The sequence below is a fragment of the Leptidea sinapis genome, chromosome 45, assembly GCF_905404315.1.
Source record: "Leptidea sinapis chromosome 45, ilLepSina1.1, whole genome shotgun sequence".
NCBI classification, from domain to species: Eukaryota; Metazoa; Arthropoda; class Insecta; order Lepidoptera; family Pieridae; genus Leptidea; species Leptidea sinapis.
In genome coordinates, this window is record NC_066309.1 from 6334876 (window position 1) to 6354382 (window position 19507).

General features: G+C 34.3%; 1 protein-coding gene and 1 non-coding gene across 2 annotated transcripts; one reads left to right on the forward strand and one right to left on the reverse strand.

Annotated features, from left to right (window-relative positions):
* The first annotated feature begins 7497 nt into the window (after positions 1-7497).
* Positions 7498-9155, forward strand: LOC126977405 (glutaryl-CoA dehydrogenase, mitochondrial). The gene has a single exon (XM_050826191.1). The coding sequence runs from the start codon at positions 7786-7788 to the stop codon at positions 9058-9060; it is 1275 nt and encodes a 424-aa protein (XP_050682148.1). The 5' UTR covers positions 7498-7785; the 3' UTR covers positions 9061-9155.
* Positions 9156-10018: 863 nt separating this feature from the next.
* On the reverse strand, positions 10019-10091 carry Trnaa-agc (transfer RNA alanine (anticodon AGC)). The gene has a single exon. It is a non-coding gene; the product is annotated as a tRNA-Ala (tRNA).
* Between the last annotated feature and the right edge of the window lie 9416 nt (positions 10092-19507).

A 19507-nucleotide genomic window follows, 5' to 3' on the forward strand; every position in this document is an offset into this window, starting at 1 on the left:
AGGAACGACCCGCCCCACGTCACAACCAGAAGTAATGACAGTGACGCAACAAAAAATATTCATCTACATAATATTGAAAGAGAGAAGAGTTAAAGCAGTGGCCGTTGAGTTTGTTGTCTGTTTGAAGAATGTTTGGCGCTAGGCATAATTTATAAGATTATATATTTTGTTCACCCTGTGGTGTCACTTTGACTTGTATGTAAGTAGAAAGCTTAAAATATCTGGGAGACTTCTAATATATGATCGATCATCAAAAGTTTAAGGCACTTCTAGAGTTCTAGCTGACATAGAAGCTTCAAACTTAGAATACAGTTAGGACTAGGTGTATAAATGAAGAAAAAACTAAAAACAAAAACAATTTTGCTCCAGTTTCCTAGGTACACTAACTGCATAAATAACTTTATAATCCGATATACATATTTTCCGCAGATTTGCTCGCTGTACCGTGCCAGTAAAAATTACACTCTTCAAAGCTTACTGCACCTCATTTTACACGAGCAGTCTGTGGGTCGACTATGCGCAGAAGCAGTACAATGGTCTGCGTTCAGAATGTTATTGGGGCTGCCACGGCATTGCAGCGCGTCGGGGATGTTTGCTGAGGCGCACGTAGATTGTTTTTACGCGAATATGCGTAAGCGGTGTACATCCCTGTTGCGTAGAGTCCGGGCTAGCCCCAATGGTATTCTGAAAGCAGTTTCTCACAGGTTCGATTGTCAGTACCTGAACCACTACTACAGCAGTATCATACATGATACGTCATGTGCTGACAAGTCGATCATGTCCTAAGTTAGGAAGGTTTAGATTTTAAGATATCGTGTACTAACACTAGGTTTTAAGTTACTTTGTTACTAACACATTATGATCATTTGTTGGTCGAAATAAAGAATTCTTTATTAATATATATTTATGAAGTTGGTGTTTATGTTGCAATTTTACGTTACACTTTCGAGAGCTCCATCTAACTAATGTCCTCTTTGGAAGTATTAAGGCGCAGAAATTTTCAATTTATGAATACAATAGATATGTGAAAAATTGTAACATCAAATTCTCCGAGAAAAACTCATAGAGACATTGATAGGCTTTGAGAAAAACTTGTTGTTGGTATTAAAGAAGTAGAAGGTACCAGAAAGGAATAAAGTTGGATTATCTACAAAAAGAAATGAGATGGCATCAAAAATATTTTGATGTTCTTATATTTATAAATCAAATCATGGTTATTAAATTATTACATAAGAAAATGATAATCAAACTTTTACATGATTAAATGTAAGTTTAAATTTGTAAAGTCGTTTGAAAAAACATTTCTCGTGTAGTTCAGCTAAGTAAAACGTAGCAAACGACGGAATGAGTTGAGCAAAAATTTTTATTTAAATAAGCAAAGAAACGAAGCGTTATTGTCGTTCGTTGGAAGTTTTTTGCATTCATAACGCCGTGGTTTTAGCTCGGGGTCGTAAATAACAGGACATACTGTCCGCTCACGGCTCTCTGCACGTTGCTGCAATTTTTTAAAGTTTTTTAGCTCCTGTAAGTTTTGTGCGAGCATTTTTCGGCGTCGTATAAGTTGCTCTTTTTGCTTCCACAAACAAGCTGGGCTATTATTGTACTCTAAAGAATTGCGTTTCGGAACAGCAAATGAACCATATTCATTCTCTCTGCGTTTTCCTTTATTTAAACGGATATGCAAGCAGTATTTTGTCTTGTTTTAATAATAATTTTACAAGATACCTACCATTCATCAGATTTAAAATTTAAAGTGGTGTTATCTTTGGTGTGGAAGCATTAAAAAAATTGCGTGCCTATAAAGTACACATATCAGAAGTGAAACCTACATTGTGCATGAACCTTTCAACTGCATATGAAGTCCTGGTTCATTTTCTAGGATGACACATGATTTCAACCGCTATGAAAGACATTACTATCACCGCTACCATATTTATGTTGTCCTAGTGCCTGTGTAATAAGTCGTGCGCATGACGTCAGAATTTAATAATTATTAAGGTGTATTTTCGTCATACATAAGACTATCTCTTCATCTATGATCGTCTGTTAGCAAAAAATATTTTAACAAAAAAACAACCGACTTCAATAACACTATTCTTAAAACAATAGATTATGCACTAAAAAGTATAAAAATAATTGCGTATTTTTATACAATCTAATTAATTAATATAATTCTAGTTATGATTCTTGTAATTTTTGGAATCTAAGCAATTGTAATGTGAACTGTATTCATACTGTCTTTATTTAACAGTGTTTTATCTAAAGTCCGTAAATAAAAGCAGTTTCGATATGATGAAAAGGTCACAATCTACCATGCAAAATGTAGTCAGAGATATATTTAATTTTACCGTTAATCAGATATCGTATCCATATTATATCATTATAAAGATGTTATTTGCAAAACTGCCTATTTTAAATCGAATATAACCTCATAATCGAGTGTGCAATTTAGTTTCTATACTATTAATTTACGCTCAGTTCTACGGTAGTGTTATAATTTCAACTCCTGTTGATATTTTACGAGTATTTTGCTTTAGAACATAACTTGCTATTGTTACTTTCACAAGCATTACAAAAATTGGGGGTTTTTGTACCGAAAATAATTGGTGATATTCAACGAGCTGAATTATTATTAGTGTATAGAGATGCTGTCAAAAATAATAAGTTAAAACAGATTATACTTAACAAATTTCCGGGACGATACGACATGGGGTCGACCTTCAAAAAAAGCGCGTACACCTCCCTTAAGGACCGGCAACGCTCGTGTGATTCCTCTGGTGCTGCAAGAGAATGTGGACGGCGGTGATCACTTAACACCAGGTGACCCGTACGATCGTTTATCCTCCTTATCCATAAAATAAAACACAAAATGGAGGAGAAGAGATACGTCAAGAGCTATTCTCGCCACCAACGGATGATTTTACATTATATTGGACCACTGAAATGCTGCTTATGTCCCAGGTTCACACTGTTAGAGACACTCTGTACGTGCTGCGTGAATGTCAAAGTCAAGGCGAAGGGTAAACACAATACACGCAAACAAGGTGTTTTTAGACAAGTTTGGTGGTGAAAATATAGCATTTGGAGCTATGAACACTACTTTATCCTGTTACACATACCCTTAAGTCTTACTTATAGGTTGCTAGTGCTTGCTGTTGGTTTTAATTAATACTCCAGAGCTATTATGAAATACCAGTTTTCTTTGCAGTTAAGCAAGTTTTTTCTCGGAATGATGCATTTGTTTAGTATACCACTCTCGTAAAAGTTGTTCTTATAGCTTTTACTTTTTTTGTATAGGTACATTTATTCAGATTAGTAATCAATAATGAGGATTGTAAGCAATTAAGCTGTTTGCGCCTGTTAAAATGTTACATTTTCGACGCAAGTATTTTGAAAATATTGGCTTTGTTACATAGGAGCCGTGAACTCATATCGCTCAAGGTCGCCGGCATTTAGTGTCGCCTAGGAGTTCGGAATGCAGTACAGTTCAGTAGAACATAGTGAATATTCGGATCACATAATATAGTGTGATGAAGGAGAAAACCGTGACAAAAACCTACACAAACCTCCTACGAAATTCAAAGAATTCGGTGATGTTGATCAAATAGCGCTGCTCGACTAAAAATACAGGATCAATACATGCTTGAACCCAGGACGAATATTTCCATTTCCGACTTCAAAAGAAGGCAGTAATGCGTGTTATTAGTTCCTTGAAACGCGCATGGCTTTGCTGCAACACTCTCCAAGAAATATGCAATTCAAGACACATGAATATAATGGCCTTTATCGCTCGCCACTCGCCCCGTCACATTAAATCATAGATTATCAAACTTATTTCTTTTATCTATATATCTATATATATAAAAATGAATTGCTGTTCGTTAGTCTCGCTAAAACTCGAGAACGGCTGGACCGATTTGGCTAATTTTGGTCTTGAATTATTTGTGGAAGTCCAGAGAAGGTTTAAAGGTTGAATAAATATGAAAATACTCGGTATATGAAAATATTCCTTTGATGTGTCCCCCGTCGTTCAGAAATAAAATAAAAATTATAGTTTAAAATGAATAACTAATTAGAATTTTTATAGCTATCTAACTTTCTGAGGAGGTAAAAAATAAACTTCCTTAAAACACAGGTAAATAGCACTTAAAAAAGGATTCCTTTTATTTGTTTTAAGTTTATTTTATACAAAAGTTTAGGTCTTTTATTTAACGATCGAGGGAGTACGAAGTCTGCCAGGTCAGCTAGTTTTTAATAAATATAAGATCCTGAAAATCAATTATTTTTCAGCGCCCCCAATATTTTAAACACTCCCAGTACAAGTATTCCTAGTTTTATACCATCATACAGGGCAGAAATATAAACTAATTAGAGCGTGTGTGCACTCATACATTTTAAACTCGTATACGTGATTCTTCAAAGTGGCCCTCATACAAAAACGTACATTCAATTCGTATTTATTTCGTGGATCCATAAAATTACAGATTAGTGAGTGCACAATCACCCTTATTCGAAATTTTAAATATAAAGTTACATTACAAATCAATAAACCCATGCCCCTCATTTTTTTCTTAGCCCTTTAACGCCCCCATCTAGGTCTCTAACGCCCACAAGGGGGCGTTATCGCCCACTTTTACAAATACTGCTTTAAATACATGAAAGAAAGGTCTAGAGACTTGGTGTAATTTTTTAAATTACGTATTGGCTTAGATATCTGTTGGCAGCGACAGAAAGGATAGGCACTATGTCATGGCACCCTTATTTAGTGATTAATTAATGCTGCTAAATAGTTACAATCGTTATTATTAAGCAGCTTTAAATCACAGATTATCAAACTTATTTCTCTTATTATTTATAAATATATTGTTCTGAAAATATTTTTTATACGAGTGTATAAAAGGGAGTCCAGTACAAGTATTCCTAGTTTCATCCCATCATACAGGGCAGAAATATAAACTAATTAGACCGTGTGAGCACTATACGTTTTAAATTCGTATCCATGATTCTTCAAAGTGGCCGTCATACATTCAATTAGTAATTTTTTCATGGATCCGTAAAATCACGGAAGGGTGCACAAGCACCCTTGTCCGAAATTTTTTAAAATAAAGTATCTCAGTGATATTACAAATCAAACAACCCATTCCCCCAGTTTTTTCTTGGCCCTTTAACGCCCCCTTCTAGGTCTCTAACGCCCACAAGATGGCGCTATCGCCGAGTTTTAGAAGGACTAGAGACTTGGTGTAATTTTTTAAATTTAGTAGTTTAGATATCTGGTGGCAGCGACAGAAAGGAAAAGTGAAATGGTACCCTTATTTATTGATTAATTAAATGTACGAACTGTTGGAAAACGTTATAATCGCTATTATTAAGCAGTTCACTTAACATGAAAGTTCATAATAATTTTATCATTGTTAAAATTTTTATATTCTCGTGCAAGTTTTCTACGTCGGAGTTGGAAAGTATGTAATAAGAGCAGGCTAGTAAGGACCTAACTTATTAAACTATGCTCCGACCCAAAGGAGTTACTTAATTTTTTTACATTCCACTTGGGATATTTTATATGAAAATTTAGTGTAATTTTCTGAAGTATAACTTGCTTCGCTTATTATAACAAAGATCATTATTGGATGTAGCAACCGTATAATAAAATGTAGTTTTAATATCCGCTTGAAGATACGTAAGTTTTTTTTTAATTGAAAATAAGGGACGAGACGAGCAAGACGTACAGTGATGGTCAGGATTCTTGAAAAACTCAAAAATTCACTCAACTGCGCTCGACACCTTGAGACATAAGTTGTCAATACTCATTTGCCCAGTAATTTCACTACCTACGACGCTCTTCAGACCGAAACACAGTAATGCTTCAAGGCAGAAATAGGCGCCGTTGTGGTACCCATAATCTAGCCGGCATCTGGTGCAAAGGAGCCTCCCACTGATGAGACCTGTGGTGTACCTACATAACCGTTCGATTAATTATTCTATTGTATTCCTGGGAGATTTAATTAGTTAGATCACTAACAAGTTTAGTAGTTTAGGCGACGTAATTTTTTATAGTTTTTTTAACACTCTATTATCGATTGTATGGTTCGTGCTGAAGCTGGAGTGCAAAAAAAAACCTTTGAATCTTATGATGGTCTGCTTATTGTAAATATAAACAAGATACATGAGTGTTATAACTGTTATAATATTATTGATAAAACCTTATCAAATAGTCTTATCTAAGGAACCTAAATTATGAAATAAATTAGCATAAAATATTAAGTTACCACATATGAACAGTTATCAACTAGGTACCTACTCTTATTTATTTTTCAACAATATCTAACAGATATAATACTTACAAGGTATCTGATAAATTATTATCTTATTCACAAACATGCGGAATTTTCTATTTGTTAGTTAACAATAAGCTATTACTATAACAAATTTGTGAGCGATCAGTGTCTGTAAATTTTATATATTTTTTTAAGAAAATAATTTATACACGTGGTTCTAATCTAACTAAAATATACCGTTTAAAATATTCGGCCAATAATATATCGCTTGTGTCAGTTTGAGAAACCGCTAGTCCGATATGAATGCGGTTTTTACTTATGTGTTGTAACACTTTCTGCGCAACAATTAAATTGTTTTATTTCGAGCGTTTCACAAACGACGCGACCCTGTGTCGGTAACATATCGGTAACGCACCCGGTTTACAAAAATACCTTAATGCGAATAAAGAAGGTTTAACTTCAATAAATACAATCGGTGGGTTATTATATAAATTGTGCTGCAGAAAAGAGCAATTCGAGCAGTCTATAAAATGCGTTCAAGGGTTTCATTGAAACAAAAGTTTAGTGAAATTAATATTATGACAGTACACTGCCAGTATATATACGAGAACCTCCTATACGCTCATAAACATATTAGCCAATTTAAAAAGAATAGTGATGTGGATAGTGTCAATACTCGAAACAAACATAAACTCACAATTCCATCTACTAGGCTCCGTAAAATTACTAAATCTTTTATAGTGGATTGTGTTATATTTTATAATAAACTTCCAAGTGATATTAAAATACTACCTATTAAAAAAATTTAATGTATCGTATAAATAAATTAACATCTAAGGCATATTAAAATGTGAAAGATTATTTGAATTATAAAGATAGTTGGAATTAATGTTCTAAATTTTATTAATGAATATTGTTATACTCATTTGAATGCTATTGTAACTTTTGTACTCCATCCTGACTTGCAATAAATAGCTTATAAAGTTTTACAGTGAATAAAGATTTTTTTGACTTTGACTTAAAGTAATGCGTAAAGAAATTTCACCTTAAAAAGATAATTGAAAAAATATGCCTCAATTGAGGCGGGCATTGTCGCGGGCGCGCACACGTTTTATAAAAACATGTTGTTGTCGTGGTGGCGTCCATCTATAAATAAATAAGTAACAGTGTGTGTGTGACGAGCTCGGCGATACGATTACGTCACAACATGATAGCAATATGAAGATAGTCACAATTCACAAGTAAATGTAGTGTAATGTAGATTGTAGAATTCTGAGGTTATATTGCGCATTGAATACTAAATATTTAAAGTTACTAAAGATTTATATTAGTGGGAAGCGAACTTTATAATCGAACTTCCCACATTTGTGTAGTGGAATATTAATGAGTGGGTGAAACTACGTAACGAGCAAATACAGTTCGACGGAAACTTGTAAACAACTGATAACAACTGTTGTAGTTACCGCTTTTGATCAAGTGTATAGTTAAGAAGTTGTGCTATACAGTTATAATGGCTGTGACTCTTAATAAATTCACTAAAGTGTGGTCTGTCCTAAGCAACTCAAGTATAAGGACGCTGTCGACAACATGTCCAAACAGAACAAAAGTAAGTTTCAATTGGGAGGATCCATTGAATTTGGAAGGACAATTACTTGATGATGAAAAGGCAGTTCGCGATTCTGTAAAGGCTTATTGTAATGAAAAGTTACTACCTAGGATAGTAGATGCTAATAGAAACGAAGTGTTTGATAAACAAATATACAAAGAAATGGGTGAACTTGGTGTACTCGGATGTACGATTAAGGGATATGATTGTGCTGGGGTTTCTAGTATCACCTATGGATTGATTACAAGAGAACTGGATGGTATAGATTCTGCGTATAGGTCTGCAATGAGTGTCCAGAGTAGCTTAGCAATGGGAGCCATATACATGTATGGATCAGAGGAACAAAAACAAAAGTATTTACCGAAAATGGCCAAAGGTGAGCTAATTGGCTGTTTCGGTTTAACCGAACCTAATTTTGGAAGTGATGCTGGTGGTATGGTTACTAGAGCAAAGTATGACGCCAAAACAAAAACATACGTATTATCGGGATCAAAGACTTGGATAACGAATTCGCCAATTGCGGATATCCTTATAGTGTGGGCCAAAAATGAGGAAAATAAAGTAAGAGGTTTTATAGTTGAGAGAGCTCAAGTGAAAAAAGGTTTAGATACGCCTAAAATCAATGGAAAATTTTCTCTAAGGGCTTCGGCAACGGGAATGATATTGCTCGACGAAGTCGCTATTCCGGAGGAGAATTTATTGCCCAATGTAGTAGGAATGAGAGGGCCTTTTGGATGTCTCAATAACGCACGGTATGGAATAGCTTGGGGCGCGCTCGGGGCCGCCGAAACATGTTTGCGGATCGCTCGACAATACACATTAGATCGGAAGCAATTTGGGAGACCGCTCGCTTCGAATCAGCTAATACAAAAGAAATTGGTTGACATGTTGACTGAAATAAGTATTGGCTTCCAAGCCTGTTTACAAGTAGGTCGTTTGAAGGATAAGGGTTTAGCTGCGCATGAGATGGTGTCATTACTTAAAAGAAATAATTGTGGCAAGGCGTTGGAGATTGCGAGAGTTGCAAGAGACATGCTTGGCGGAAATGGAGTGTCAGACGAGTATCATATTATAAGGCACGTTATGAATCTTGAGGCAGTAAATACTTATGAAGGAACACACGATATTCATGCATTGATATTGGGAAGAGCAACCACTGGCTTACAAGCATTTTATTAAATATAGTCACTTTTATAATATTATTATTTTGTAGTCATTTTAACATGTTATTTTCTATATCGTTTATTTTTTGATTATATGTATAACTGTTATAATTCAAGTTGTTATTTTAACCTAAACCAACGTACTATAAACCTACATATGTGTCAAAATTATGCAGGCAATGAGTATCTTTTGTTATTTATTTTTGACTAGCTGCCCCGACAGACGTTGTTCTGTATATAATAAATAAAATAATGTTTTTATATGAATTTGTCAATAATATATCATAACATCAAAAATGACTTCGTAAAATATGCACCCTGCTGTCGTAATGAAATTGTTTCACAGCAGAACTGTCAAACCGTGCGTCAATAAACTATCTCATAGAAATTATGTATGGACACATCAAAGGAAAGACAAATTTGTTGTTTTTATTTAATTAAGCATCATTTTCCTATTTATTCACCTTTTAAACCTTCTCTGGACTTCCACAAATAATTCAAGACCTAAATTTGCCAAGTCGGTCCAGCCGTTCTCGAGTTTTAGCGAGACTAACGAACAGCAATTCATTTTTATATATAAGAATGTCCAATATAATAAACACCTAACGCCTTGATAATAAGGAGAGCAACCTAAAGCCAAGCAAGCGCATAAAAAGAATGCTGGGAGAGTTTCTTGGGTCATTTCTTCTCTCTCAGAGCGCCATTCGTTTCCGAAGCGGTAGTAGTATCTAGTATATTAGAAATTTAATCAAAAATAATTCTAAAGGAAGCAATTTTGAGAAAATAAACGCCTTTTTTTATGCCTAGAGGTTTGCCAAATGCCATAATCATAATATAATAATAATTTTGTATAATTATTATATAACGTTTTGAATCACATTTATTTTCCCACAAATAAAACAACATCACTTATCGAAATGTTTACACACAATTAGCATCTTTTGTTCTAGATTTCAAATAAAAAAAAATTCTATTGGAGGCGCCGGGTATCGATCCCGGTACCTCTCGCATGCTAAGCGAGCGCTCTACCATCTGAGCTACGCCCCCTGTATACAAACCGGCGAAATTACGGATCAGATTCTTAATCAAGCGTTAAACACTTTCAACGAAAAAATGAGGTGTATTTTACTCTAATAATGTTAATGAAATCACTTTTATTTAGGTAATGTAATTATGTGATAGCATAGTACAGGCCACAGAGTAGGGATGGATACTTGTTTATGGCCCCTTGTTACTTTATAAAAATTAAAATATTTATATTATAGCCCCCATGAGAACTAGCCACTTAGTTCTGGAATTAAATCAACTTGTGACATGTCAGGATGCAAATTGCAATGCACTTTCACAAAAACTTTAAGTCAAAGTAAAAAAAAAAATATACAATTGGGCTTAAACTAAGCGGTTTTGAAGCGCCGCTATAAATATTTATTTTAATTTTTTTTTATTTATGGAAAAAGGAGGACAAAGCGTACGAGTCACCTGGTGTTAATTGATCATCCTCTACGGAACACTCCCAGTGATAAATGCGGTAGAAGACACACAATGAAGCGACGTCTCTACGCAACGCCAAGTGATCCAGCCGTTCACAGAGCACTGGGTCCCTGACAATTCGAGCTGCTCTGTGTTGCACGCGGTCAAATGGATCGAGCTCATACCGAGGTGCGCCAGACCAGAGTTGACAGCAATACTCCATATGTGGCCGTAACTGGTTGAGCTTGTGAGAAGAACATACAAGAAACTTAACGGCCACTCTTTTCAATCAGATAATGTAAATGGAATTACAAATGCAAGAAAATTTATTGAAGTAGGCGTTACTTTGCGGAAATCCATATATCCGCCCATATTGGCGGAATTAACACTAAAGAAAACTTAAAACATTTGGATGATTTCAAATGCACTTAAAATATTATTTATTTCAAAGAAATGTGCTAGTGGGTTGCTATTTTAAACATTGTCAGCGAGGGTCTTATCACTGTAGCGGCAATTTTAGCTCTTGCAGCATTACATGAATCTAAGTGGCCGGCTTATTCCAGTTAAGTATTGTGGCCTCAATTTCTTTCAGAGCGTATATCTAGATGCTTGAGGCTTTTTAAAAAGCTGTCTACTATTTCGGTAGGTGCTTCGAATGTAGAACGTAAGTAATTTGTTTCAAGTTGCATGTACTAGTAACATTATTCTTACGTGAATATTTGGTTCGTGAATTTTTTATTTCCACGTGAAATTAAAACTATATCTTCTCAAAAAGTGTCTTTTTATTAATGTGACTAGTAGGCCACTTCTTTTATATATTAGAGGCGCAAACGGGCAAGAGGCTCACGTCATGGGGTGGTGAGGTCATACACTTACCCTCGTATTCATAATGGTCCGCTAACTTTAAACAGCCGCTTAGGAGTGTTTTTTCTCATTCTGACTTAGGTCAATAGAAGAAGACAGAGTGAGAATTAGCAATGCTTTAGGTTAGCAGACTATTATGAATAAGGGGGTTAGTATACTAACGTAATAGACAAAAACTCTCCTCATTACGGCGAGACTAAATTTAAAATGTTCATGTGTGCACGTTTTACAGATGTGTTAGTGAAATGTGTAGTATGTCTGTTTTGCTTTTAGACAATCCCTATGACAGATATTGATTAACGGCGTAATATTCACGTATACAATATTTAGTTATCTAAAACATGTTTTTTTTTTAAATTTGATAATATAATCTTTAGAAAATGAAGTGCAAATATAATATGTTATATTTACCCCCTTATTCATAATAGTCTGCTAACATGCTACTATATTCCTAATGTTTTTCTGCACACTTAGTGTTCATCTTTCATAGGATTTCTATCCAGGTTACTACTGAGATAAACGGACTCTCTTGTTAGAAACGAGATGCTATTGACAACAATAGTGATGTTTTAATTTACCATACTCGTAGGTACTATCACAAAATGTTTGCCTAAATAATGGTTCTTAAAGTACTAGTAATAATAGATATTTATTATAAACCTAAAATTAAAACTTTAAAAATAATTAATGCACATTCAATTATTGAATTAATGAATACTATTAGGTAAGAACACTTATACATATACAACGTGAAACTTAATGGGTATACTATGCTTTGAACCAGACATTCCTTAGGTCATCTGTAATGACTATGTGAAGTCAGAAATGAATTAGAATTATATTTTAATACAATATTTAAAATTCTAAGTTTTCGCAAAAACTATGATTCCCTCAACCCTAATCAGCTGTTTTTTTGAACTCTCTTTGACCTGAAACAGATGAAAAACGTAGATGTGACATAATATCAGATAATAGTAAAATGTCTACTATTTATTGCAGCTGTGAAGCAATTTGTGTTCTCATTTTGTACAAATGTTATTTTGTATTTGCATTGCATTGTAACTGTGTTTTTACATTTTGTGTTTATTTAAATATGTTAGGTTGAAAAGATCGGCCTATCTGCGTTAATACTCTTTGAATTGTGCTTTGAAACACGATATTTACTGCTCTGTGTGTGTGTAAATGTCTATTCTAAAGGCACCCTACACACTGCACCATTTTTAATTCAAGATTTGTTTATTATGTTGGAAATTAAATGAGTTCACATTTTTGATAAGTTATTACGTAAGCACTTCAATGTAGAATTATTTGAAGTTTTCTTCAAGTTACATTGAAAATAATTCCAAATTTGTAATTATAGATTATGCGTACCACAACGGCACCTTTTTCTGCCGTGAAGCAAAAATGTGTAAGCATTATTATGGTTTGGTCTGAATGGCACTGTAGCTGTTGTTATTACTGGGGAAATGAGACTTGACATTTTAATTCAAAAATGTTTTATCCAATAAAGATAATTCTAATAGACTCCTATTAAGAAATTGTTTTTCACGGTTTTTTTTGTCAAATATGGATGTCTTTGACCATCCTCGTATTAATAATAGGTACTCCATTCCTGGACCGGGTTTTCAACCCGGCCTGGGTATGGAATGGGGCAGTTATTGAGTTTTTCGTAGGAAATTTCTCACTAGCAGCCCATAGTTCAGAAATGTAGATGCTCGCCCCCTATTACGTGGTAATAAAACATAGTGAAACGTGGGTGGAAAAAATACACCTCTAACCCTTCAGGAATACAGATGTGAAACTGTGTAATGTTATGTAATTCCTTATATTGTTTATTTGTTTTGCAATAACAGGAAGTAAAAAATGAATGAATAAATACATAGACACAAGCCACATTTCATGTAGTGTGCATACTCCTTAATCATAGATTATTGTTTATGTTTAACTCCATAGATAGGTGACCTCATTCTGTTTATAAACAAAGTTAGGGTTGTCTAAGAAAAGAAATTGAAAAATAATATTTTTAATTTCGTAGGGAAGTTTTTTCTTTTTTTTAATTATTTGTTAAAACTTAAACATCACCATACTATTGCATATGACCCAAATAACGTACCATTGAAGGGATGTTATACCCTTTCTGGTTCACGTTGTATATTTTGTAAGTTTGATTCAGTTTTACATAATCGTTCTACACTGATTTCTCTCAATTCTTTCAAAATGAGGATATTTCGTTAAACAAAAACTAGTAACTTTTATGCACAGTTTCCAATAATATAAATATTAACATTTTAAAGTTTAATTCTTAGATTAATGATTGGTCTCCGCTGCGCACCAACTAGATAACGCAAGAGTAGTCGCAAAGTGCGGCAAGTAATACTCCGCCCAAGTGGGCGTACTCGAGCCAGTCTCGTGAGTCTATGTGACTTTGACGTGGCCCATGTTCTGTTAAACTTTGGTAATAATTGAAACTAAAATGCCGAGTTGAGAAGTAAAACAAGATATAAGAAAGACCCTGGGATCACATATCATCAGTAAGTATTTTCTATTTTATTAATTTCAATGTGAAATAACACGAAGCGTTATAACATACACGCAAACAAGGTATTTTTTGGCAACTTTTATGGTGAAAATATAGGATTTGGAGCTATAGACAGTGCTTTAATCTGTTAAACATACCCTTAAGTATTAATTGAAACTTGCCAACGCTTGCTGTTGGTTATAGATAACACCCCAGAGCTATTATTAACTACCATTTTTATTTACAGTAAAACACGATGTTTCTCGGTATGACGCTTTTGTTTAGTACGAAACTCAGTCATCATATCATGAGAGTGATATTGAAAGAAGAGTGAATGCAGGAAACGTGGTGAATGGAGCTTTGCACTCCTTTATGAACAGGCAGAAGGTGTCTGATAAAGCTCGTTTGGCTGTGCATGCAACCAACACCACCTGTGTTGGTTCCAACACTCATGTACGGAAGTGAAAGTTGGGTATGGCAGAAGAAACATAAAAGCAGAATAAATGCAGTTGAGATGAGAGCGTTGAGAAGTTTAATAGGAGTTTAACTGAGTGACAGGATAAGAAATAGTGAGATAAGGAAACGTTGTGGTCTGAAAGAAGATGTTGTGACAAAAACTGAGAAAGGTATGCTGAGATGGTTTAGACATGTCGAGAGAATGAATGAAGAACGATTGACGAAGAAAGTGTATAAGGCCAGTGTGAATGAAAGTGTTGTAAGGGGTAGACCTAGGCGGACGTTTCAAGATCAAATCAGGGACCGGAGAGCACGTATGAAAGTAATAATGAAAGTGGACGAAGCGAAACTAGTATGTAAGGATCGTAGCAAGTGGAAAGAAGTGGTCTCTGCCTACCCCTACGGGAAAGAGGCGTGATTTTTTGTATGTATGTATGAAACTCAAAAGAGGTATAAGGCTTGTACTTTTATTGTGAAAGTTCATTTATTTGAATTAGTAACCAATTACAAAGATTGCTGGAATGTGATATGCGTTTGCGCCTTACTATTTTGACAAAAGTAAATTAAGAAAGTATTCGTTCGCAAAATATGATCAGGCGTTACATTTTTCATGCCTTGCATAATTCACATACTTCAATCAGCGTGATGACAATGATATTATAGTATTAAAAGAGTTAGATATGTCACTAGCGCGCCGAAAATCAATCGCCTAAATGGAGTCAATTGGTTCCTTTGGTCGTAGTCGCTCTCTCGATACGAAAAAGGTGCGCACGCGTTTGTTGTTGACAGAATTGCTTACAATTTGATATAGGTACACCATTACAATGCCGTCTTGTGTTATGGGAAGATAAAGTAATTACGAAAGTAAAAAGAACTCATAGATTAACATACTACAGTTAAGAAATCATGAATTATAACATTTTATTTGATTTCATTAATTCTCTTTGCGATAATTGCATTTACTATCCTTCTTTGACGTGTAATCGTAATGTAGTGTGCTATTGCAATGTAAAATTATTCATGTGTGCGTTAGTGTATCAAACACCGAATGTTGTCTAGGTAACCTATCTATACTTTTAAATATCATTGCGTGATGATGATATAATTACCTATTACCTTGCTGTATCAGGCAGTGGTATACTATTGATTCTATATTGGTGTAAAAATAATAATAATGGTAAATAAGACTCAGCGGAAACTTAGAAAAACAGTGAAGTTTTCTAGAAAACGTAAATCAGATCAAAGATGACGCAAGAGATGCGTGATAGGATTGAGTAAGTACATAAGTACCTATTTTTACTAACATAATATACATAGTAATTGGCATTATGATTTACGTATAACGATATTAAAACCAACAACATTAAATATTTTAGCTAGCCTGTATGTTTATATTAATATAATCATGCATTTTCGTTTGATAAGAACACCAATTAACAGTCTAATGTAGGTAACTACTATACATTTTTTTTTTATGGAATAGGAGGACAAACGAGCGTACGGGTCACCTGGTGTTAAGTGATCACCGCCGCCCACATTCTCTTGCAACTGCAGAGGAATCACAAGAGCGTTGCCGGCCTATAAGGAAGGTGTACGCGCTTTTTTTGAAGGTACCCATGTCGTATCGTCCCGGAAACACCGCACAAGGAAGCTCATTCCACAGCATTGTAGTACGAGGGAGAAAGCTCCTTGAAAAACCGCACTGTGGAGGACCGCCACACATCAAGATGGTGGGGATGATATCCTAACTTGTGGCGTGTCGTGCCAAAGTGGAATTCGGCGGCAGGAATCAGGTTAAACAGCTCTTCGGAACACTCCCCGTGATAAATGCGGTTGAAGACACACAATGAAGCGACGTCTTTACGCAACGCCAAGAGATCCAGCCGTTTACAGAGCTGCTCTACGTTGCATGCGGTCAAATGGATCGAGCAGATACTGGGGTGCGCCAGACCAGAGATGACAGCAATACAATACAATTGCAGCTGTTGGAATTCGAATTTGACTTCAAAACATACTTAAGATCTGATATTGGCATAGTTAAAGGTACTTATAGCTCTACGTACGCAAGTACTATGACCATTAGTTCTACCCCCTTATTCATAATAGTCTGCTAACTTAAAGCTTTGCTAATTCTCACTCTGTCTTCTTCTATTGACCTAAGTCAGAATGATAACAAACACTCCTAAGCGGCTGTTTAAAGTTAACGGACCATTATGAATAATTGAGTAAGGGGGCTAATGTTTAGTATAATTATGTTTTATTTCAATGAAATAATTATGTTTTTTTTTCGGTATACCAAATAACATGGATTCTCGAAGACAACGCAGAGACGTGGTAGAGTATTTATACAGGGTGTAATCGTTAAGTGTGCACAGGTGATTATTCCGTAACTATTACAGATATCAAAAATCTTTAAACTGATATCGAAAGTATTTTAGCTAATCAGTAGAATGACATCAATAACTTTTTAAAAATCAAACGAGATGTATCCAAAATTTAGATATTAAACACTCCCATACATTTATATGATACTAGATGACAACGGCAAACGTGCTATTGCCTTATAAATTATTTTTAGAGTTAAACCGTTTCTTTGACATTACAACATTACTTTTTTTTCTAAAATAAAAGATTTTTTCTAAAACAAACGTAAGTATTTAAAAATTAAAGCCTTAGTTCCTCCTTATTACATCAGCTACCTGCCAATAAAAGTGCTGTCAAAATCAGTTCAGCCATTTCAGAGATTATCCGGAACAAACAGACAGACAGACAGAAAAAAATTGTAAAAAATCTTATTTTGGTGTATGTATTGTATATATATTCATATACATGTACTTAGTAAAAAACGGCTATTTCAATATTACAAACAAACACTCCAATTTTATTTATATGTATGTATAGATTAGTAGAAAGGTCATTGTATCGCACAACAAGGGCGTCACCTCGAATACAAAATTTTGTACTAACTAAGAAATAAATATTATTAAATTAAAAGATGGTTTTATACCTTGTTAGGTTAATAAACGGTTTCCATCAATATCAGTACTAAGCTAAAATAACCCTTTAAAATAAGGACACTAAAACCTTGCTTATAATCGTATAGGAGTGTTTAATATCAAATTTTTGGATACTACTCGTTCGATTTTTTAAATATTATTGATGTCAGCTTACTGATAAAGTAACGTTCTTTCGATATCAGTTTAAAGTTCATTGATATATGTAACAGTTACGAAATACTCGCCTGCTCACACTTAACGATCACATCCTGTATAATCCTTGTATAATGTTTTACAATGTAACAATTTGACAGCATCATTAATACAGTCAGGATTAAAAAGAAATGGGGTTGCACTCCGGGAGTGCCAGCAGAAGTAAAAACTCTAATATTAATATACTGCATTTTTGAATATTTTGGAATGGTAAGGAAATAATTTCGCACGAATTGCTTTATTTATCAATATAAAAGTACTAGCATTTATGTGGTTAAATACAATATTCATCTATTTCCCTATCGTACACAAAAATGACAATAAATATAAGTAAGTTATATAAAAGATTTAACACTTCGGAATTACTACATTCATTTATCATTAAAAAGTTTATCCCTCAGAAAAATCGACTTTCATCCATTATTTTATGTTTTTCCGTTTTTCTTGGAGGAGAAACGAGCGTAGGTACACTCACTAGGTGTTAAGTGATCACCGCTGCCCAATTTCTCTTGCAACACCAGAGGGATTGTTCTATATAGCCAGACGACCTGTGGTTAGCCATCCTACCTACTAAGCTAGAGGTCCCGGGTTCGAATCCCGGTAGGTGCAAGCATTTATATGATGAATATGGATGTTTGTTTCCGAGTCATCATTTGTTTAAATGTATTTATGTATGTTTACATGTATATTATATGAATTTATGTATGTTTGAGTAAGTATATTGTATTAAATATATCATTGTCTTGTAACCCATAACACAGGCTATATATATGCTTAGCTTGGGGCAAGATAATTTGTTTAAAAAGCGTGTCAATATTGTCAATATTATTATTATAAGACTAGCTGACCCGACAGACGTTGTACTGTATATAATAAATAAAACAATGTTTTTCAATGAATTTGTCAATAATATATCCTAACATCAAAAAATACTTCGTAAAATATGCACCCTGCTGTCGTAATGAAATTGTTTCATAGCAGAACTGTGAAACCGTGCGTCAATAAATTCTCTCATAGAAATTATGTATGGACACATCAAACGAAAAACAAATTTGTTGTTTTTATTGAATTTAGCAGCATTTTCCTTTTTATTCACCTTTTAAACCTTCCTTGTACTTCCATAAATAATTCAAGACCAAAATTAGCCAAATCGGTCCAACCATTCTCGAGTTTTAGCGAGACTAACGAACAGCAATTCATTTTTATATATATATATATATATAGATAGTTCGGAATCTACTTGCAGCGCAGCGGAGACCAATCCTTAATCTAAGGTTGTAAGTATGTAGCGATAGAAGACTTGATCCGTTAGTATGTTACCACAGATAATACACTTAGTTATACTTCTATACAACACAAACAGCATAACAGTAAATTACGTTAATTCTCATAATGTGTCCCGGTAGCGCACTCATGCAAGCTATCAATAAAATATTGCAGTTCTCTGTGAAATATTTTCGTGCTCATTAGCTGGCTTATAGTTAGTACGGAAATGGCCGACGCATACAAAATATTCAATTCAGCTTGCAGAGTCGACGTATTCTCGCTAATTAAACCCGTTTACTTATCGGATTTTGGACTTTATCGACGCTTATTTTACTGAACTTTGATATTGACAGATGTGATTCATTTTCTGCTTCACTTAAGATACCGCACTACCTAAGAACAATACCTACTTTATTGCGGGTACTATAAGGTGCTTGTATGCGTGGCATCTTGACACTCGATGGCATCTTTCAAATGTTGTAACATACGCTATTTATATACGTTAATTAACATTGAAATTGATAAAATACAAAATACTTACTAATCATAATATGTTATCCCAGTCTTTCTTATTTCTTGTAGTATTCTGTTTACATAGTTTTTCTACGCAACCCGATATTTTAGTTTTAATTATTAGCTAAGTTTTGCAGAACATTTGGCACGTAAACGTCACACATTGT